Source organism: Gigantopelta aegis, chromosome 8, assembly GCF_016097555.1.
Source record: "Gigantopelta aegis isolate Gae_Host chromosome 8, Gae_host_genome, whole genome shotgun sequence".
NCBI classification, from domain to species: domain Eukaryota; kingdom Metazoa; phylum Mollusca; class Gastropoda; order Neomphalida; family Peltospiridae; genus Gigantopelta; species Gigantopelta aegis.
Window position 1 is genome coordinate 5,987,141 of NC_054706.1, and position 23,875 is coordinate 6,011,015.

At 35.7% G+C, this 23,875-nt stretch overlaps 1 protein-coding gene across 3 annotated transcripts in view; it reads right to left on the reverse strand.

Moving 5' to 3' along the window:
- The window catches only part of LOC121379867 (TNFAIP3-interacting protein 1-like), a 78,906-nt gene that overhangs the window by 16,176 nt on the left and 38,855 nt on the right, over positions 1 to 23,875 (reverse strand). For 2 of the 3 annotated variants that reach the window (XM_041508524.1, XM_041508525.1), the window contains exons 4-12: positions 18,023 to 18,351; positions 17,005 to 17,126; positions 14,811 to 15,326; positions 13,459 to 13,614; positions 12,232 to 12,326; positions 8,305 to 8,422; positions 7,973 to 8,077; positions 4,725 to 4,922; positions 4,071 to 4,217 (exon numbers count right to left, since the gene is read on the reverse strand). In XM_041508524.1, the coding sequence (XP_041364458.1) occupies positions 4,071 to 4,217; positions 4,725 to 4,922; positions 7,973 to 8,077; positions 8,305 to 8,422; positions 12,232 to 12,326; positions 13,459 to 13,614; positions 14,811 to 15,326; positions 17,005 to 17,126; positions 18,023 to 18,251 (1,686 nt within the window). In that variant the 5' untranslated portion in view covers positions 18,252 to 18,351. Of the gene's footprint in view, positions 1 to 4,070; positions 4,218 to 4,724; positions 4,923 to 7,972; positions 8,078 to 8,304; positions 8,423 to 12,231; positions 12,327 to 13,458; positions 13,615 to 14,810; positions 15,327 to 17,004; positions 17,127 to 18,022; positions 18,352 to 20,426; positions 20,700 to 23,875 lie in introns of those variants that run through there. The other variant, XM_041508526.1, reaches the window with a different exon arrangement.

The window sequence follows — 23,875 nt, forward strand, 5'->3', positions numbered from 1 at the left end:
ACTACCTAACAGACTTCACTGTACTTGTTAGTAAGTCATACCTTGAGAAGGAGAACCTTTGTTTTTATCAGACTACCTAACAGACTTCACTGTACTTGTTAGTAAGTCATACCTCGAGAAGGAGAACATTTGTTTTTATCAGACTACCTAACAGACTTCACTGTACTTGTTAGTAAGTCATACCTTGAGAAGGAGAACATTTGTTTTTATCAGACTACCTAACAGACTTCACTGTACTTGTTAGTAAGTCATACCTCGAGAAGGAGAACATTTGTTTTTATCAGACTACCTAACAGACTTCACTGTACTTGTTAGTAAGTCATACCTCGAGAAGGAGAACATTTGTTTTTATCAGACTACCTAACAGACTTCACTGTACTTGTTAGTAAGTCATACCTCGAGAAGGAGAACATTTGTTTTTATCAGACTACCTAACAGATTTCACTGTACTTGTTAGTAAGTCATACCTCGAGAAGGAGAACATTTGTTTTTATCAGACTACCTAACAGATTTCACTGTACTTGTTAGTAAGTCATACCTTGAGAAGGAGAACATTTGTTTTTATCAGACTACCTAACAGATTTCACTGTACTTGTTAGTAAGTCATACCTCGAGAAGGAGAACATTTGTTTTTATCAGACTACCTAACAGACTTCACTGTACTTGTTAGTAAGTCATACCTTGAGAAGGAGAACATTTGTTTTTATCAGACTACCTAACAGACTTCACTGTACTTGTTAGTAAGTCATACCTCGAGAAGGAGAACATTTGTTTTTATCAGACTACCTAACAGATTTCACTGTACTTGTTAGTAAGTCATACCTTGAGAAGGAGAACATTTGTTTTTATCAGACTACCTAACAGACTTCACTGTACTTGTTAGTAAGTCATACCTCGAGAAGGAGAACATTTGTTTTTATCAGACTACCTAACAGACTTCACTGTACTTGTTAGTAAGTCATACCTTGAGAAGGAGAACATTTGTTTTTATCAGACTACCTAACAGACTTCACTGTACTTGTTAGTAAGTCATACCTCGAGAAGGAGAACATTTGTTTTTATCAGACTACCTAACAGATTTCACTGTACTTGTTAGTAAGTCATACCTTGAGAAGGAGAACATTTGTTTTTATCAGACTACCTAACAGACTTCACTGTACTTGTTAGTAAGTCATACCTCGAGAAGGAGAACATTTGTTTTTATCAGACTACCTAACAGACTTCACTGTACTTGTTAGTAAGTCATACCTCGAGAAGGAGAACATTTGTTTTTATCAGACTACCTAACAGACTTCACTGTACTTGTTAGTAAGTCATACCTTGAGAAGGAGAACATTTGTTTTTATCAGACTACCTAACAGACTTCACTGTACTTGTTAGTAAGTCATACCTCGAGAAGGAGAACATTTGTTTTTATCAGACTACCTAACAGACTTCACTGTACTTGTTAGTAAGTCATACCTTGAGAAGGAGAACATTTGTTTTTATCAGACTACCTAACAGACTTCACTGTACTTGTTAGTAAGTCATACCTTGAGAAGGAGAACATTTGTTTTTATCAGACTACCTAACAGACTTCACTGTACTTGTTAGTAAGTCATACCTCGAGAAGGAGAACATTTGTTTTTATCAGACTACCTAACAGATTTCACTGTACTTGTTAGTAAGTCATACCTTGAGAAGGAGAACATTTGTTTTTATCAGACTACCTAACAGACTTCACTGTACTTGTTAGTAAGTCATACCTCGAGAAGGAGAACATTTGTTTTTATCAGACTACCTAACAGATTTCACTGTACTTGTTAGTAAGTCATACCTTGAGAAGGAGAACATTTGTTTTTATCAGACTACCTAACAGACTTCACTGTACTTGTTAGTAAGTCATACCTCGAGAAGGAGAACCTTTGTTTTTATCAGACTACCTAACAGACTTCACTGTACTTGTTAGTAAGTCATACCTCGAGAAGGAGAACCTTTGTTTTTATCAGACTACCTAACAGACTTCACTGTACTTGTTAGTAAGTCATACCTCGAGAAGGAGAACATTTGTTTTTATCAGACTACCTAACAGACTTCACTGTACTTGTTAGTAAGTCATACCTCGAGAAGGAGAACATTTGTTTTTATCAGACTACCTAACAGACTTCACTGTACTTGTTAGTAAGTCATACCTCGAGAAGGAGAACATTTGTTTTTATCAGACTACCTAACAGACTTCACTGTACTTGTTAGTAAGTCATACCTTGAGAAGGAGAACATTTGTTTTTATCAGACTACCTAACAGACTTCACTGTACTTGTTAGTAAGTCATACCTCGAGAAGGAGAACATTTGTTTTTATCAGACTACCTAACAGACTTCACTGTACTTGTTAGTAAGTCATACCTTGAGAAGGAGAACATTTGTTTTTATCAGACTACCTAACAGACTTCACTGTACTTGTTAGTAAGTCATACCTTGAGAAGGAGAACATTTGTTTTTATCAGACTACCTAACAGACTTCACTGTACTTGTTAGTAAGTCATACCTCGAGAAGGAGAACATTTGTTTTTATCAGACTACCTAACAGATTTCACTGTACTTGTTAGTAAGTCATACCTTGAGAAGGAGAACATTTGTTTTTATCAGACTACCTAACAGACTTCACTGTACTTGTTAGTAAGTCATACCTCGAGAAGGAGAACATTTGTTTTTATCAGACTACCTAACAGATTTCACTGTACTTGTTAGTAAGTCATACCTTGAGAAGGAGAACATTTGTTTTTATCAGACTACCTAACAGACTTCACTGTACTTGTTAGTAAGTCATACCTCGAGAAGGAGAACCTTTGTTTTTATCAGACTACCTAACAGACTTCACTGTACTTGTTAGTAAGTCATACCTCGAGAAGGAGAACCTTTGTTTTTATCAGACTACCTAACAGACTTCACTGTACTTGTTAGTAAGTCATACCTCGAGAAGGAGAACCTTTGTTTTTATCAGACTACCTAACAGACTTCACTGTACTTGTTAGTAAGTCATACCTCGAGAAGGAGAACATTTGTTTTTATCAGACTACCTAACAGACTTCACTGTACTTGTTAGTAAGTCATACCTCGAGAAGGAGAACATTTGTTTTTATCAGACTACCTAACAGACTTCACTGTACTTGTTAGTAAGTCATACCTTGAGAAGGAGAACATTTGTTTTTATCAGACTACCTAACAGACTTCACTGTACTTGTTAGTAAGTCATACCTCGAGAAGGAGAACCTTTGCCTCTGCAGCATGTTTGTCCAGAACTACATCACTGTGGTCACGACCAAGGGAGACAACCATCTCTTGCAGCTCAGGATTGGTTTGTTTGGGGTCCAGCAGCTTATCCACTAGACCACGGAGCTCACTAGCTCAGGATTGTTGGAGGCAATCGTTTGTACCATTTGACTGGCACAAAGGTTTTGTTTTGTTTATGCCATTGGTCGTGGCATGAAGGTTTTGTTTTGTTTATGCCATTAGTCGTGGCACAAAGGTTTTGTTTTGTTTATGCCATTGGTCGTGGCATGAAGGTTTTGTTTTGTTTATGCCATTAGTCGTGGCACAAAGGTTTTGTTTTGTTTATGCCATTGGTCGTGGCACAAAGGTTTTTGTTTTGTTTATGCCATTGGTCATGGCACAAAGGTTTTGTTTTGTTTATGCCATTGGTCGTGGAAATCAATCAATTGTATGGTACAATTATCTATGATCTATACCATGTAATAAAAGATGGATAAGATATACAGCAGTGAAGGGAAATAGAAAGGGTAAACCGTGAAGTTATAAATGACTGAAACTATCATAATTTAACCGTTATATTATTCCAAAAGAGCAAATCAAAATGTCAGATACATTCTGGGAATGTCAAACTGACTTTTAAAAGCAATATGTAATTTTATATTTCAAACTGTTCTTTCATAACAATTAAAAACGGCTGGCTATTTCAAACAATGTGGATGTAACCCGTAACGATATATGAAACAAAGCATGCAGCACATCCCAAAGCCACTGATCTTACAATGTACATACAGGTATGTAACTGCAGGAATATTACCGTACCTTGAGCACGGTAAGTTCAGCCTCTATCGTGTGTTTTGCCCGAACTAAATCTTTGTTGTCCCATTCAAGGGAGGCAATCTTCTCCTGTAGCTCGGTGAGACGAGTGTTTGCGACATGTAACTGCTGGAGTGCTTCTTCTTTAGCATTCTGAAAAAAAAAAATTAATTAAAATTTGGAAGAAAAAAAAAAAATTGAAAAAACCCAAACATACAACAGAGCAAGGTTGGCATAAATCTTAGCTGAAAATGGGGGAAGTTCTACATGATACCACTCATTGCTTTGTTCATTTCAATAACCAGTTTTTATAAATGATTTGGGGTTTTTTTACAGAGAGAATAATCCAACACCTGTTGTTGCCAAACATTAACTTTTTAAATACTTGTCTTTATCATTGATATGAGCAGATTCACCAAATAGGGAATTGCTATTTTTATATATACCAACTGCACTTAAAAATAAATTTTTCATTCTTTCCAAAACAATTTAAATTTCGTTTCTGTCAAGCCAAACTGAAATCACTGCGACAAAGCTTATAGTGGAGATTTATACAGTTTATAGTTCTATTAATATAACATATGTCCCAGATTGTGTACATACCCAGAATACCAGTGCAATAATATACAAGATGTGATGTTATTTACAAATGTCACTCACCTCCTCGTCACCAGCGTGAGATTTTGCTGCGCAAAGCATCTGTTCAAACTCCCGCTCTCTGTCAGCATTCGTCTGGGATATTTTGCTTAACTCGCGGGTTTTACCAGCGAGCTGGTTCTCAAGGGACTTAATCTGTGAGTCCTTGCTCGACTCCAGCTGAGTCCATCGACTTCTCCAGCTGTTGTTAGCGTCCTTCAGCTGTAACAAAGAAACATCTCCAATAATAAAAACAGGGCTCGAATTTAATGACGGCACTGACAGTAGTTGCTATGGCTTCGATATGAATTGCTGTAGCTCATGAGTAATGGTAGCTTTTCTGCCGCTCGATACACACATTATTAATGTTGGTTGAAGGGATAATTTATGGTTTATGGCATTGCAGTTGGGTGCAATTTCAGTCTTTGACTTGTTTGTAACATTTCACAAAAGCAAAACCAGTCTCTCGAATAATTCAACCTTATTTAAAGATATCATTATCGGTGGAAATCTGTGAATGATTAAAAACATAAATAATAAAGCACCTATACATGCCAATACAAAAGCATAGCAAATAAATTAAACACACGCGTATAAATAATTTTGATGGTTATTAAGTGAAACTTTACTGAATGCATCCTAAAATATAGAAAAGTATTTCAATTATGTACGTTTGTAGAAAACGTGGTGTACCATTTTGAAGAAAAGATAGACTGATGTTAGATCTAGAGTAAATGTCAACGTTTAGCTTTTACTATTATTAGCTCTGGGATATTCCAGATGTGATCACATGGGGTTGAAGTGGGGCGCAGTTAACACTTCCAAGTATTTATCTCTTATTTTTATTTTTTATTTTTTTATACATACGAGTTATTATGGTGTTAAATGTGTGCGATAAAAAGATAAATACATAATTTACTGATGTATTACGCATACATGCCACACCGAAAATCGCACCCCCACCCACTTCGTCGAATTATTTTTATACTTATTTTTTATTTTATTTATTTATTTTATTATTTTTATTATTAATTAATTAATAAATAATAATAAAAATAAATTAATAAATTAAAAAATTAATTAATTGTTATTATTTGTTATTATTTTAATTATAATATATATTTCAAAAATTATTATCTTTTGTTGTTAGGAAAAAACTTAAATTAAATTATACAACACTTAGCGCCTCTGACTAGTCATAAAATGTTCTATATACTAGTAATTACAAAACGAACCCCTTTGACAAAACAAAACAGGAGCTTAGGCTGGCAGTGTGTGTGTGTGTGGGGGGGGTCATCTCATACCCTCGTGTGCTGAGGCTAAAATATTGTTTTAAAGTTCAATATATTAGGCTGTACAAGTGTCCAGGAAAATTATATTTGCTTGCATAAGTTTAAATTATTCGTTATGCTTTGATGTTCGCGTGTATATACATGCTTTATTATTTACGTTTTTAATGATCAATACACTTCCACCAACTTTGATATGAATCTACAATCTTTAAATGAGGTTGTATTATTTGACATACTGGTTTTGCTGTCACAAAATGTACTAAAATGATAATAATTATTTAAATATTAAAAATGCACCCAGATGCAATGCCTTCACATGTTATTATTGTGTGAGTTTTACTCCCTTAATGGCGGACCGATCACGTGATTCTAAACATGGCCGCGCACAGTACTTTGACGTCACTGGCCAATAAACCTGTCTATATGCTACAAAAGTTAGAGGTTTTAAATTGTCGTCGTGAAACATTTTTCCTCTGGAAAAAAACATTCAAAATGGCAGTACATAACAAATTCTTTAGTGTCACGAGTCATTAATAAGTGGAAATTATTATTATTACTATTAATAAGTCTTTACAAAAAAAGAGCATTTAATTTATTACTGTGATATTTTTATTTACCATACATATAGCCGAGTACACACTGATTTAATATATTACTGTGATATTTTTATTTACCATACATATAGCTGAGCACACTGTATTTAATATATTACTGTGATATTTTTATTTACCATACATATAGCCGAGTACACACTGATTTAATATATTACTGTGATATTTTTATTTACCATACATATAGCTGAGCACACTGTATTTAATATATTACTGTGATATTTTTATTTACCATACATATAGCCGAGTACACACTGATTTAATATATTACTGTGATATTTTTATTTACCATACATATAGCTGAGTACACACTGATTTAATATATATCCATGTCTGATGAGCTATAAAAAAAAATATAAGATGTTCTAAAGTGCATTTTATGACTTTCAAATTGGTCTTTAAAACTATATTATGAAAGACCTTGAGGGTTCTGAGTTTGGAAAGGCTTGATGGTTTTGGGAGGTTTTTTTGCTTTAGTCTTTATATTTTTATGTTCAATTACTATACTCAACAAAATTAATTAAAAGTAGATATCTTCACATTTGGTTTTGGTTTCACAAAACTTGCATGATTTTTACATGCATCAGTGGTAAACATTTACTCAAACAATCTTTAGAAATGATCTGTGATAAAACTTGCTAAAGTAACAACAACAAAAACACAACCAACATGACTACTGACCTCATTTAACTTAGTGGACTATGGTAACTTGACATCAAAATGTAAAAACAAATTTAATTAAAATTTTTCCAGATATATTTGAGAACCCCCCCCCCCCCCATAAAATAAAGTCAAGAGATGACATGCAGAACTGGCTCTGTCCAAGGACATGGGTTTCACAATAAAGTCAAGAGATGACATGCAGAACTGACTCTGTCCAAGGACATGGGTTTCACAATAAAGTCAAGAGATGACATGCAGAACTGACTCTGTCCAAGGACATGGGTTTCACAATAAAGTCAAGAGATGACATGCAGAACTGACTCTGTCCAAGGACATGGGTTTCACAATAAAGTCAAGAGATGACAAGCAGAACTGACTCTGTCCAAGGACATGGGTTTCACAAAAACAAAGTTATACTGTTTCAGACAAAATCCAACAAGGAAGAAATATAAATAAAAATATCTATATATCTTTCTAAAATTATACATCTCTGTTATGTGTATATCTTGCCCAGAATACTCCATTTAAACAAGAGAAAACAAAGTATGAAATTGTGGACACTTTCAGGAAGAGTGGACACATAATCTGTCTGTGATACTATCAGACCTCCAAGTACATGTATATATAGATCCAAAATGTTATCTTTTAAATGAAATCATAACAACCAGTTAAAATATTTTAAAACAAACAATAAACCAAGTTTTACCTGTTTGTTTTTATTTTGTAATTCCTGAACCATTTGAGTCAGGGTACTAGCATCAGAGGGCAACGTGGCCGCAGTATTCTGAAATAGTTCCACGTCAACTTTACTCTGGAATATAAAAATTGCATAGAATTAAAAGTCAGGATTAATATACTTCTTTAAAAAGTATATAATTAAAAAAACATATATTAAGTTTAAAATTAAATTATAAAATGTAAACATATTTTCTGAAAACAATTTAAATAGTCAAATGTGCTTTATGGCCTACTGCAGATGTTCTCTAATAAAACTCAACCAATGAAATGCCGTCTTGTAAGAAGAAGATTTTGACTTACTCCGAGTTCTGATTTCCTAATCTCTTCCCATCCTTGCGGAGTTGTGAGAGAATCGTTCATCTGTTGCTGGTGATGCTCCAGTTCTCGGACACGTGTCTCCAACTGGCTGTTCTCAGCTCTACAAATATGACGGGATACACAAACGAGATGACATTACCCGTAATTAACTGCGAGTCAGTCTTAGATCATCTTTAAACAACAGAAAATCCATTTGCAGTACATAACCTGATCCCATCAATTCAGTCAATGGTCGGTCCACATTTCAGTTGTATTACATTGTATAATGGAAACAAAATACAAGAAAACAAATCTACTACATATATTAATTGTGTACAACAAACTAAGTTCACTTTGGTTTCACAGTCTATTTAATAACAAAATCTAAAGCGAGCTTGAAAGTATAAAGAAATACAGTTTACAAAAATCCCAAAATGGGATAACTGTGTTGTTTCTGTCATAATTTATATCCAATTTATTGGCAGCCTCTTGTTGCCTTCATAAGGGATTGCAGTGTTGTGTTATCTAGTACCTGTACATAATATCCATCTTGTTTTCGTCAAAGGTTACAGGTACGCTTTTAAATAATAATAAGAAATATTTTTTCATTGTTCAAATACTATATGAATTTTAGTGTTATATATGGTTAAAGGTCCACAATCATGGCACATTACTAATACACAGTATATAAAAAAAATACATAAAGATTACATTATTAACCATAAAAAACCAAAATACCACCCCAATTATTAATAAAGTGACTTTTTGTAAAACGCTCGGGGAAAAACCACTGATCCAGTCAATTTGACCAGCATCTGACCTGTGACGTCGCATCAGGTGAATTCCACTCATTCATTAGTAGGTTAGCATGGCAACAGCATGTAATGATTCTTCGGAAAATAGCTCATTCTTATCGGACATTAATTTGGACATTTTGGACTTGTTGCATTTGTCTATTTATTCTAATGCTACCTCGATTGGTGAGGAAGAAGGAGAAAATCCCTATCAGTTTGAACTGTAGTACACTGACGATGATCCGTCAAGCCAATGCGGTCAGCATATTTGCAGCCCGGAGCCCGAACGTTGCTCGGAGACAAAAACAAAGCCCGAATGTTAATGTCGAGGTGTACATCGTTATAAAAATGTATATGTTAAAAAAATAAATGTAGGAAAATTATTTTTTAGAAAAAATACTAATTAATATTAACTGATGACTGGATAGCATTTAAATAATTAATGTATTGCAATTATTATTAAAAACAACAAATACACGTACATACATTAAATATGTTTTTAACAAGCATTATTAAATATATTAAACAAGGCACATTCATCGTCAGTCTAATAATTACTTGGTTACAGACATCTATGATTGGTACCTGTTTCGTTTACAAAATATGAAAATAGAAGATTTTATTGTTTGAAGTTAATCCTTTAATTGGTTAACTAAAGGCTTTTTTTTAAAAAGCAATACATGTCTACAGATTTCGCAGACATGGGTAGCTCGGACAGCATATGACACAGTCGGCTCACTACGAGATCAAGGAATCTGAGTGGTTGTGTGTGTACTGCCAATATGCTACGGTATCTGTGATTATGTAATGTCATTGTAAAGAGGTGTTTTCAGGTGTCAGATACACATTTGTTCCTAATTTGCTCTGTCGGTGTCGGAATGTGTGAATTCCATTGTAACGAACAGAATAACACTGATGTACGTTTGTTCCCGACATTTTGTGGTCGATGGTGTAAATGTCGAAGTAACAACGGTCATTGTAACAAGGTCTGACTGTATATGTTAAAACAATAAATGTAGGAAAAATATTTTTGAGAAAAAATCGCATTAACATTCGGTAGGCATATCTGTTTTTGTTTTCGATCGATGTTCGGGATATCATTATGTACAGCCTGAAAAAAAATTTGTTCCTACATTTTTTTTTTTTTTAACATATATAAATGCATCGTGTTGAGGTGTATCTTTGTGCCAAATATGAACAATGTACACCTCGGCAGTAACATTCGGGCTTTGTTTTTGTCTCCGGGTGACGTTCGGGCTCCGGGCTGCAAATAGGCTTGGAACAGATAAGTTCTTTAACAAAAGTTTAGGTGCCATTCCCATTGACCATCTTAGATAATTGTCGTAATCCCCAGGTGTGAAGTGGTCACTGCAAATCGAATCCCATCTTGACCATCCTTTCCAATACGCATGTGTTCGGTTTAAGTACTGCTTCAGTGTAAACAATGTCGGTTTGTCTTTCGGAAAAATATTCCAACTTCTTTTGCCTTTAACTGCAGCTTTTGTACATCCATACAACGAACAATGGTTCACCATGTTTCACATTTGAAAGATATCTCCAAAATATTCCAAACATACAATTCAATTCAATAGAATAACATTTTTGCGTTTTAAAAATACACGTGTTCCACTGCTATGTAAAATGACCGAAAGGCTGTGAATGTTATGCCGGTTAGCACGTCACGGGGTCACGTGACTTGACTCTTGGAGTACAGAGGCTTTTTGGCAAGCGATGGGAAAAACGCCATTTTTATTGTGAATATATTAAAAAGGGGTAAATGTTTTTAATTTTATTTTATTGATGCTTCATATATATATTGTAAAAGGTATACATAGATACCAAACAATAGTGAATTACGTTTTTCATAAATGTAGACCTTTAAAAGCAACTAAACGACACTGGTATTGTATTTTGTTCAGGCTGTTAACAATACTTTAAATTGCATCAGATTTTAAGTCTGTAATGTCTGACATATTTTGGCAGGAGTTGAAGAGGTCAACATTCTAAGAAGCAATTAAATAGAATTAGTACTTCTTTTTTTTGGGGGGTGGGGTGGGGGTGTTGACAGAAATGAACATCTATTCTCCGTTTGTTTAACACCGTAACCAGATATGTAACCTTTCACGTCTTAGCCCTGATACAAGAACATCAATAAATTCACAGAAAGTGAGAAACTGTTTTTCTTTGACCCTAATATAATCCTAGCCTTTTCTTCACTGTACTATAATAATTAATTTTTATTGAGAATGCTCGTCCACAGTGGTTCACAGCATGTACAGCATACTAGTGCAAAACTCAACTGATCACGATTACTCTTCTCTTCATCATAGTTTATGACAAACATTGCTAAAGATATTTGTAGACATTTTTTTCATGAGAATGATGTGGTTTTTTTGTTTTATTAAAGATAACTGTAGATATATTTTTATTAAGATAACTGTAAACATATTTTCATTAAGATAATTGTAGACATATTTTATTGACAATAACTGTAGACATATTTTCTTGAAGATAACTGTAGACATATTTTCATGAACATAACTGTAGGCATATTTTAATGAAGATAACTGCAGACATATTTTCATGAACATACCCGTAGACATTTTATTTTACTGATGATAACTGTAAACATTTTTCAATGAAGATAATCATATACACAATACTAATAGCTAGCACAAACCTCAGCCACGTCCTTACTCTTCTGTTCATGAAGAAACCTGTACATGTAGATTTTCATCATGAAGATCATTACAGACATTCTTTTCATGAAGATACTAGTAACTTTAGACATTCTTGTCATGAAGATATTTGCAGACATTCTTGTAACGAAGATATTTGTAGTCATTCTTGTCATGAAGATATTTGCATACATTCTTGTCATGAAGATATTTACATACATCCTTGTCATGAATATACATGTATGTACAGACATTCTTGTCATGAAGATATTTGTAGACATTCTTGTCATGAAGATATTTGCAGATATTCTTGTCATGAAGATATTTGCATACATTCTTGTCATGAAGATATTTGAAGATATTCTTGGTATGAAGATATTTGTAGACATTCTTGGTATGAATATATTTGTAGACATTCTTGGTATGAAGATATTTGTAGACATTACAATAATACTAACCTCAACTGATAATTCTTACTCTTTTCTTCATGAAGCTCCAGCCGTTTTGATGTCTGTAGTCTTCGATTTTCTTCACACAATGTTGCATTTAGTTTCTGATTAATAAACAAAGTGATTTTCAAACATACCAATGCACATTTTTGTCCAACAGAAAATGTTTTTAATCCAGAAACAAACTCTACCTACATGTACATAAACTCAAAACTTGTCAAAACATTAACATTATTATATTTATTATATTTGTTGCAAAAGGTTCAAGACTGTACCTTACAGAAATATTATTAAATTTCAGGTTGCTCGTTAACCAAACAACAACATAGCCTTAAAAATCAAACAAATTTGGACTTTTATCTACCATTTTCAAAGACATTTTAAACTTTAATAAAGCAATCAAAAATAATAGAATGTGATAAAAATTGTCGGCTGTAAATCAGTGAGTAACTGATAAACCAGCCATGTGCGTATCATGGGGTAGTGTGCTATATAATTAAAGGGATATATCCTAGTTTTTAAACACTAAGGCATATTGTTAACTATTAGAGCCATTTTTTATTACTGAATTCATACTTTACTTAGATTTTGTTTAGATTATCCATTTCCATACATTCGAAGTGTTTTTGGTCATCCTGGTGTTTTTAATATCATAAAATGCATGTCTCATATTTTTAAAAACACTTATGGAGTCGAGTTTTAGTCTATTTTTAGAGGGTATTTCACCATTTCAAAGTCACAGACTCATGTTTCACTCGATTGTAATTTATCCAAATGTTTGTAGATTAACCAAACTTAGTGTGCATTTTCATGGGCTGAAACTAGGGTCTGTCCCTGTAATAAAAACTGCTAACCCTGTGTCAGTATAGTGTGTATTTTTCACATAATGACTGTTGTAGGTAGCATTATTCTCAACTGATGCATGTTTTTAGCATGTTTTTCTTTTTTTAAGAACACAATAAAAATTGGGCAAGTGAATTTTCATTAATGGTCTGTGAATTTTGAAATTCACTGACCCAATACCAAGTGAATTAAAACAAAATTCTAGAACCCCTGATTATATTCAACAACATCTAAAAAAAGAAGAAAAAGTAAGTAATATACCGACCTATTTACCCTGTTATTTTCACCACGAAACCTTAAACAAACTTCTTTTTTTTTAAAGCCTTACTATTATGCAAACAAAATATAGAGAGGGAACTCTGATCAACCACTGTAAAATTTAGAGTAATCTACCTTGTGTCTGACGAGTTCCTGCTCCTGTTTAGCTACTTGATCAGAAAGCTGTCTGAGTTTAGTGGCGAGCTGTGGCCCGTCATCGCTAGTGACCAGCATGTTGGCCACATGACTCACTTGAACACCCAGACTTGTGGGTGCCTCGGAATACGATGTCTGCAACACAAAACACAACACAAATTGAATAAAATTCATCCACTCTCTTGTTTTACAGTTGAAATCTCGACTGTTTTACAACACAACTAACGATGTCTGCAACACAAAACACAAACATAATACAAATTGAATAAAATTCATCCACTCTCTTGTTTTATAGTTGAAATCTCGACTGTTTTACAACACAACTAAAGCACACCGATTTATTAATCATCAGATATTGGATATCAAACAAAGTTTGACATATAGTCTTAGAAAAGAAACCCACTACATTTTTCCATTCACCTCTAATAAATGCAAAATATAAACACAATCACTGTTTTAATAAAATTGGCATGACATGGATGATATGTCATGGTAAAGTAACTAATATGGTATGTGCTGTCCTGCCCACATGAAAGTGCATATAAAAGATTCTTTGCTGGTTTCGTTTTTGTCAGTATATGTACCTGTATGTGGCAGAAGTAGGCTTTTCATATATAACATTAAAAACTGATTTATGTGGATTTTGAACTAATCAAGTTGTTTTGTTTGTAATTATACAGATTATTGGTATTTGTTTTTGAATTTATCAATGTACATGTATGATAGTTACAATTCACATCAAAGTCATCAAATTAAAAACGTTTCTTTTCTTTAATGACACCATTAGAGCACATTGATTTATTAATCATCGGCTATTGGATGTCAAACATTTGGTAATTCCGATATATTGTCTTACAGAGAAAACCTGCTATATTTGTTCATCGGTAGCAAGGGATCTTTTATAGGCACCACCCCACAGACAGGATAGCACATACCACAGCCATTACATGCAATATACCAGTCATGGTGCACTGGCTAGAATGAGAAATAGCCCAATGGGCCCACCGATGACGATTGTTCCTCGACCGACTGCACATCAAGCAAGTGCTTTACCACTGGCTAGAATGAGAAATAGCCCAATAGGCCCACCGATGACGATTGTTCCTCGACCGACCGCACATCAAACAAGTGCTTTACCACTGGCTAGAATGAGAAATAGCCCAATAGGCCCACCGATGACGATTGTTCCTCGACCGACCGCACATCAAGCAAGTGCTTTACCACTGGGCTACACCTCACCCCTAATATAATAAAATGAACACAGAAAGACTGACATTAACACCGAAGGACTAAAGACTTGTTATATGAACTACATCATTCGAAGCACCAACCAGTTTGTAGAGATCGTTTCTCTCTAGTGATCCTTCGGACACGTTTTGCTTCCGATGCGACGTCCCGGAGTTCAGGCTCGGGAAACTGTATTTTTGAGCCGTGATCGACGCGTCTGATGTGGGGGTCCCGGTGAAGCCAACCTGCAAGAATGTGCTGCTTAAGCGTCCAACCTTCTCGTACTCGGGCTCCTCAAACCGGTCAGAGTCCAGCTGGAGGTTGGCGTCAATATTCTCGTGGTGATCACCACTGCGGAGCGGGTCTGTCAGCGACATGCTCGGGTTGGCGGCCAGTTCAGACAGGTCGTTCTGCTTGTCATGCATGGATTCCTGCATGGGGATTACCTCCCTTGACGGGGAAGGCGGAGGGTTGGTTACCTCACTTGACGATGGAGACGGAGGAGGGTCGGTAGGTTTGCTGGGTTCGTGTTGGGTGACGTCGTTCTCTACAGGTCCTTCAGTGGTGAGAGAAAGGTGAGTCTTCATGCTTGGAAAGTTTCTCAGCGATTCCACACGTGTCTGGAAACAAAAGGAATGTTTGTTTAACAAAGATTCAGCACATTTTAAACTATATGACAATAATATTATCATGGTGTCTTTCATATGGTTTCTATTAATACTTGGGGAGAAAGAGAGAGAGAGAGAGAGAGAGAGAGAGAGAGAGAGAGAGAGAGAGAGAGAGAGAGAGAGAGAGAGAGAGAGAGAGGGAGGGAGAGAGAGTGTGTGTGTGTGTGTTTGTGTGCGTGTGAGAGAGACAAAGAGAGAGTGTGTGTATGTGTGTGCCTGAGAGAGAGAGAGAGAGGGAGAGAGTGTGTGTGTGTGTCTGTCTGTGTGTATGTGTCTTGAGAGAGAGAGAGAGAGAGAGAGAGAGAGAGAGAGAGAGAGAGAGAGAGAGACAGAGAGACAGAGAGAGAAGAGAGTGAACAGGAGAGAGACAAAGGGGGGGGGGAAGAGAGACAGAGACAGAAACGGGGAGAGAGAGAGAGAGAGAGACACAGGCAGATACGGAAACAGATGGATAGAGAGAAACAGAGACAGAAACAGCAAGACATTTTAAGTTTATATGACGTTGGACATATATGGTTAAGGACCACACAGATAATGCGAGAGGAAACCCGCTGCTGCGACTCCATCAGCTAATCTTTTCAATTAGCAGAAAAAAAATGTTTATAGGCATCATCCCCTAGACAGGAAACTAGTAGTACACCAGCACTGGCTGGAAAGGGAAATAGCCCAGGGGGCCCCACCAACAGGGATCAATCCGAAACTGACTGCACATTTAGTGAGTGCTTTACCAACTGAGAACGAGAGCCTTTTTATTAACTGCTGTAACATAAACAACTCCTGGTGAAAAACCAGTAAGATATATTATATATATATGCTATTTCCCATAGACGGGGCAGTACATACCACAGTTTGGTGTACTGTTACATGGACGTGGCTAGAATGGGATAATAAAACTAGTTTATTGAGGGTGATTAACGACCCCATCACATCTTAAGTGAGCGATCCATACGAAATGGAATTTTACCTTAAGCCATTTCATGTATCAGGAATAAATTCCTAAACTAAATTATCTGGAAAAAAAAATATACCCAGACAGTGTTCTGCCAGAAAGAAATTTTGAGGTATGGTGCTATGGAATTGAAAGGAACCACAGTCAACATGGGTATGGGGGACCTCCCCCAGAAAGAAAATGGGTTACGTTTAGAGAAAATCATACATTATTGATAAGTGAATTAATTTTTTCAAAAGATCAACTTAAAAAAAGAAATCTGCAAAACAGTTTGGGTATGGCCCCATACCCGTTTTACCCTCTGGCAGAAACCCATGTAGGTAGCTTTGCAAATGAAATTCTTAAAATTCACAACGGTTAAAGTTGGTTTTGTTTAACACCTCTGGAGCACATTGATTTAATAATCATCGGCTATTGGATGTCAAACATTTGATAATTTTTACATATTGTCTTAGAGAAGAAACCTGTTACATTTTTTCCATTAGTAGCAAGGGATCTTTTTGTATGCACCATCCCACAGACAGGATAGCACATGCCACAGCCTTTAATACACCAGTTGTAATGCACTGGCTGGAACAAAAATAGCCTAATGGGCTGACCAACAAGGCAGTCTAGCGTAAAGATGTATGTGTAGTGTAGAAAGATTTAAAAGAAACCAAATGATATGAACGACAGTCGCACCTCGTCTGAAGAACCGAGATTTTGCGGGGTGCTGATACTGACGACAGTAAGTTTCTTTTTCAGTTCTTCGAAATCCTTGGAAAGTTTACGGTTGGCATCCTTTTCTTCTTGAAGGAGGCTACCTGTAGCAACAACAACATTTTTTTTTTAACAGTACGTTCATAAACTTTAAAAGAGAGTTAGTTATATAAACTGTAAAGCACAATCTGACAAAAACTACTCTTTTTTTTCATTGACCACATCTACTCTCAGTTAACTACATGTATAAATAACACTGACATTTCATCTATGAATGATTAAATTCTATATATATCTATGCCAGATGCTAAAAGATATAGTATCAATTAAGGCTGTGTAGCTAACACTAATTCAGAAATGCACAAATATGGATTGTTTAAACTATTTAAAAAATGTTTTACGTAAACCTTTGAGTTTTTCAGGTATGCATATTTCATGGAGCAATCCACCATGAAATTTATTTTGCAGAAACATTTTAATTATCACAAAGTAATTATTTATATGTATTAAATTACCATCACAAAATGGTCTCAACAACAGTTGCTATGCTAATTCTATCAGAGCTCACGATGAAAGAAGTTGACGGGAGTGATTAATTGCTCCTTTAACTTAAGATTATTGGCCGCCATTTAAGATATTATCATACTGAGTATATTTATTTTTTGACTTTTTCTCACAGTAAGGGGAACTAAACTGACTCTCCATGACCTAGTCTCAGGGGAGTGATGGTGAGCTATAGATACATGGATATCTTCCCTTAAACGCAAGGTCTAGTCTACCTACCACTGAGCTACATGTACAGAGTCCAGTTTTATCAAGTGAACTTAGCGCTATGATCACCTCAGCTTAAATGCATAACTACCATATACAATAAAAGTGATCTTAGCATCACGACTGCTTCACAAAGCGGGGCCCTGGTCCGTACTTATTACCTGACAAACCAAAAGGCCATTAGCTGGCATATTGTGACTAGCCAGCTAAACAAGATATACAAGCTCACCTAAAGTTGTGTATCCTCGAATTCGTCCCTGTAGGTTACGGTTTTCCTTCTGGAGATGTTCAATCTGTTGTAGAAGTTGTATGTCTGTAGTTGTGATGTTTGCTGACGCTGTTGTTTCGACGTCACTGAGGGGTTGTTTGGTGGATGTTGATGTTGCTACATCACTTGAGGCACTGGTCTGCAGGTCTGGATTATACTGGTCTAGGTTATCGCTGCCTACCTCAAACATTTCAGTAAACAGTATCAGACAGCAAGCTTTTCAGTTTCAATATTTGTTGTTGTCCGGTTCTGTTTGCCAAATCTTTGGGGTAGAGTGCCTCTTGATTCACCTGCAAAACAGATTGTTCATACATTATTTCATATCATTCATCGTCCCAGTAACATCTTTATTTCATATCATTCATCGGCCCAGTAACATCTTTCTCTTCTACTTTACAGGGATTCAAATAGCAGCCCATGAAAAGCGAAAAACAGTCAGTGTTTTAAACCTAGCAGGTGAAATGGAAATTCACATTCTAAAAGTACCAAAAAATTGTAGGTCACTTTCCATGTAAGCACAATTATTTCATCTGCTATTTAGCTTGTGATTCTGTTATAATTTAATTCCACAATGCTCTAAAATTCACCTTAGAGGTCCTAATGTTTCACACAGTCCCAAACACTTCCTTTACCTCACACTCTTTCATTTTCACCAGGACAGATTTGTTTTCATAGCAGGACATACATTGTATTTCTTTTGGCCTGCTATTTATTTTAAAAAATACCAGCAGGCCATATTTAACTTCCTATTAGAGCCCTGCTTTATATAGATTATTACAATCTTACAAGGACTTACTACAGTTGGGGTTTATTTGGGTGCCACTGCAACTTCCCCGATATAAAATCCTGCTACGTCAGTGTTCCATGTACAGGTATCCATTACAGTAGCAGGCTTTGAGTGGAAACGTCTTTACTCTGGCAGTCACGACTCACTCTGCCCATTGCCAAATCTGACAATTGCTCAGTTTTATACTTGTAAAGTGGCTACAACATTTAATATCTGACTACTGAAATTTTGTTAATATTAGTCACTTTTTAATAATTTTCAAACACACATTAGAACTGTATATAGTATATATATCTGAAAATTAGCTCAAAAATAAATTCTTTCTACTGTGGTCCCTGCTGCATTATCAATTGGGTTCATTAAAAGAAAAGGCATATCTTCTTAATAACACGAAACAAATTATATATTAGAAATAAATAAAACTTGAGCTATACTTAAACACCAGGGCAAACCAAAATATCAGGTACATACATGTATATGTACACACACACACACACACACACACACACACACACACATTATACATGTATACAAGTAGTACTTATTATTAATAACAGTTAGACTTTGATTAAACTGGATCTATAAGTAATGTTGGCAAAACACCGAGAGCTACATGTACACATAACCCATCTGCTACATAGAGTCCTTGTGCACCCCAACCCCCGTTCGACCAAACTCTACTACATTAAGCTTTTAGAAGCCCTAATATGTGCTGAACATGAAACAAACTGGTGACAGTGAAACAATAGAGATCCACTAATTATAATTTATCACCACTTGTAACATGTAGCTCATGACTTAATATAGATTAGACTGGTGACAGTGAAACAATATGGATCCACTAATTATTTATCACCACTTGTAATATGTAGCTCACGACCTAATATAGATTAGACTGGTGACAGTGAAACAATACGGATCCACTAATTATTTATCACCACTTGTAACATGTAGCTCATGACCTAATATAGATTAGACTGGTGACAGTGAAACAAACGGATCCACTAATTATTTATCACCACTTGTAACATGTAGCTCATGACCTAATATAGATTAGACTGGTGACAGTGAAACAATACGGATCCACTAATTATTTATCACCACTTGTAATAGAGAGAGAGAGAGAGAGAGAGAGAGAGAGAGAGAGAGAGAGAGAGAGAGAGAGAGAGAGAGAGAGAGAGAGAGAGAGAGACAGAGAGACACTTGATATTGTTAATTTAATTTTAAAGAAGAATATTACCAACTGTATAGTGGAATAGTTTCCAACCAACTAAATTAGTTTGTATTTACCACTGGATATCCCGCGCCCTTCTAATAGTACATTATAAAATTAATAAAAAGACGCAAATTGTGCTATGAATAGCCGTTTTTGCGTTGTGCCATACTAAGATACTATTATTACTACGTCCACGATACACACGATAAACTATGGGTATATTCCAAACTATGTAGCTATATGAGCGTGGCGAAGCTATCGACAAAGGACAAAGTTGATCACCACAAATACAGGGAGACGTTTGATTAGTTAAAACAGATTAACATGACCTCAGTCACTGTCAAAAATACAGTAAAACTCACCAAAACGTGAACTTGTATCACCACATAATGACTTTTAGATCTATTTCCGGGTCTTTTTCTGATGTCCGAAATTATGAATCGACTATTATGAACGGAAAAAGTATTTTATATTAAATTATCCTATCACTAATACCCGCCTTTCAATAAAGATATTATACAAAACATCAAATACAATGAATACGTGGAATATTTATATATTTTACTTCAAAGGAATACCCTGCATCCTACTTACAAATATACTATTTCGTTTCACCAGAACAGGACACGTGCTACATTTTATTTTTTGAATTAGGGAAATCCCCATAATTATTTTCCCTCCAAATCCGTTTTTCTACCCTTGTATCATGTATACGACATACGGTGTCGTCCTCTCATGCAGCTTCTACGAGGCTAACAAAAACTAGATCGAGTATTTTAGAAATTTTTCCATAAAAATAATAGAAGAATCCCTCGAATTGAGGCCGGGCCTCAAACCGTCGTCAGGGACGGGGCTTGCCGAGTCCCTGACATCATATTATGTACCCGAGGGTGGAATAGCCCTGTCCCACATGAATACATAATGGAGGATTATTTTTCTCCCATCCAGTAGATGAAAAACAATCATTTTGAAAAAACGTGAAAAACCTACATTTTTTATTTTTTATCTTACCATAACCATTGAAAAGATCCAAAAATGATTTATTCTCAAAGTATAAACCGAAAATGACAGTATAATTTCATTATGACAGCAGGTTTCCTTGTTTTTATGAAATATAAAGAGCATTTCTTGCGTTATTTTGCCGTTTACGTGATGTCACCTAATGTTAATATCAGCTCAAACAACAGAAGTCACGTGGTCGTGCCAGACCGATTTATTCCACATGGGCTGACGTCATGGAATACGCCTGTCTTGCATGGCTAGGGATGGGAGAAACCTATGGGCAACCTAGGGAGACACCACAGCATCGTAGAGGTCTAAAATTAACGAGCTACTCTCGATTCACTAATATCAAAACCTATATTAGCTCGGCCATTTGGCATTTAACTGCTCCATTCAAATTCCATAGCACCACCACCACGCCCACCCGCCTGCTACCGATTTGATCGGGCTGCTAGTGCTCCCTTGCACCTGCCAGTGCAGGCGGTCCCTCCTCTCCCCTCCCCCGGCTCTTGTGACCACGACAGGCGTGCGCTACAACAGCTTGTTCTGAATGTGCACGTAAAACCCTATGACATGACATGGAGAAAAATCTGTCCGACCCGAGGGCTAGACGATTTCTACATACGCGTGACGCCATAACTTATGTTTTACGACGATTGACGTCATAACTTATGTTTTTTTCAGAATTCTGTTTACCATTTAGCCTTGTATCATTGTTTTAAAAATATTTAAACAAATTAATATTTTCAACTTTATATTTATTCAGGGCCGTAGCTAGGATTTTTTATTGGGTGGGTGGGCGGGGGGCAACTGAGTAGTTAATAGTCTAAAACTCCTTAAACAGTTAAGAAGAGGATTTTGTTAAGTTTCTATAATGCTTTCCGGATTTTTTTCGGGGGGGGGGGGCGCAAGTGCCCCCCCCCCCTTTGCCCCCCTGCTAGCTACGGCCTTGTTATTTGTCGTTGCATACAAAACCCTTCACTCCTGTGGAAGAACGTTTATGTGACCACTACAATGTAATTGAAGATGAATACCATCATATCATAATATGTAAGAAATATAATAGTCAACGTGTCAAATTATATGCATATCTAAATTTCCATAATTACCTATTTAAAAGTATGAGTATGCAAGAAAATTTTATATATATTATGCAAAACCAAAATCCAGCCTGTGCTGGTGCGGTATGCACATTTGTTCACGATTATACATGTATTGCCCATAATTAGTCCTTATTTAGTCATTTTGTTTGTTTCTTGTTTATGCATATGTTTTGCATCCAGTTCCGTATGTGGAATGTTTATATGCAATAAAGTTTTTATCTCTTTTTTTATCTCTTAATGTGGACTATATATTTCCGCGTATGATTAAAGGAGTTTGTAGGTGAAATGTTTATGAATTGTTCTACAATAAACAAACCGTAGGTTACAAAATTAATGTTTTGTTACTGTAATTAAATGGGCAAGAAAAAGAATCAATCACCGTTGGGACCAAATGTTTTTGTAAGAGCCTCGGTAAACCTTGGCCCTCACAAAAAACATTTTGTCCCTCGGGTGACAACGGCGATAGATTCTATTAATCTTACATGGGATATCACGCGCTTGCGTTTAACATGACGTCGTTGGTAATATATGACGTCATATTAATGTGAGGTGGTGTATGAGGTCATTAGACACAGTTTTAAATTAATATTTTGTTATTAAAACCTTCATTTTAAAAGCTATCTTGTTAATTTATAGTGTTAAATTTTATTTTCACTGAGACAATTTTATTTAACACATGAAACAAACAAGGCAAATACGATAGTGTAGCTTATTTATGATAAAATTGTCAAATAAAAAAGTTACTTGTTCAGCCATCTTTGTCTGTTCGTGTAAAAATAATGGTTTATTTACCGAATGAATGAGAGAAAAAGACGCCATCACCTCGGTGGTGAAAATTTCGACCATGGGACTCAGCAAGCCTCGTCCCAGGTTGAAATTTTCACCACCTCGGGTGTACTGTTTCTATCCCACATGACCGTATATAATGGAATCTTATAATCAACTCAAGGTAATGTCTACATGGTAGGCCTATGCTTGTTGGGAGTTTGATTAAAAAATGTACACGATAAAATGAAGGTGTTTCGTGAAGGACAAGATTACAATTATGCTAAATCTGTGCAGTGGGATGGATTAACCGTTTGTTTTAGACCTACTAGCTTACTAAGGATACTGTATCCGATGGAGAAGCGCTCCTTCACTAATGAAGTTATTGAGGAAATTTTTCTGTCTTTATTTCTTTCAGTTTTTCTTTTTCTTTTTTCTTTTTAACTTTGAAAAGGAATGTTATTTTAACTTCTGAGTAAGTAAACCGTCTTGTCTTCTTCAAAGGCTGAACAAGACTTTCCTATATCATCTTCATAATCTGTTCGAATTATATGATTTCGGGCCTAGGCCTATCTATGATAGGTCAGTTATATAGAACAATGAAAAGTAGGTCTGGGTGACCTAGCAGGCCTAATAGTAATAACAGAAAATATATTATCCAGAACTGTGAAAAGTAGGTCGCGGTGACCTAGTGAGGGTATGCAAAACGCTTCCATCCCATCGTGTACTTGCATGCATGCAAGGCTCGGTGGTTCTGTATGAAATACTATGGAAGGTATAGTGCGGAAATTATGTTCTTCTGATGTGCAGTAAACCATGAATATTAGGTCATGTGATCTGGTAATTAATGGCATGCAACACACTGTCATCCAAAGAAGCACTTGCATGCAAGGTTTGATGACCACATATGAATTGACAACTTAGATACGCAAGATATGCCC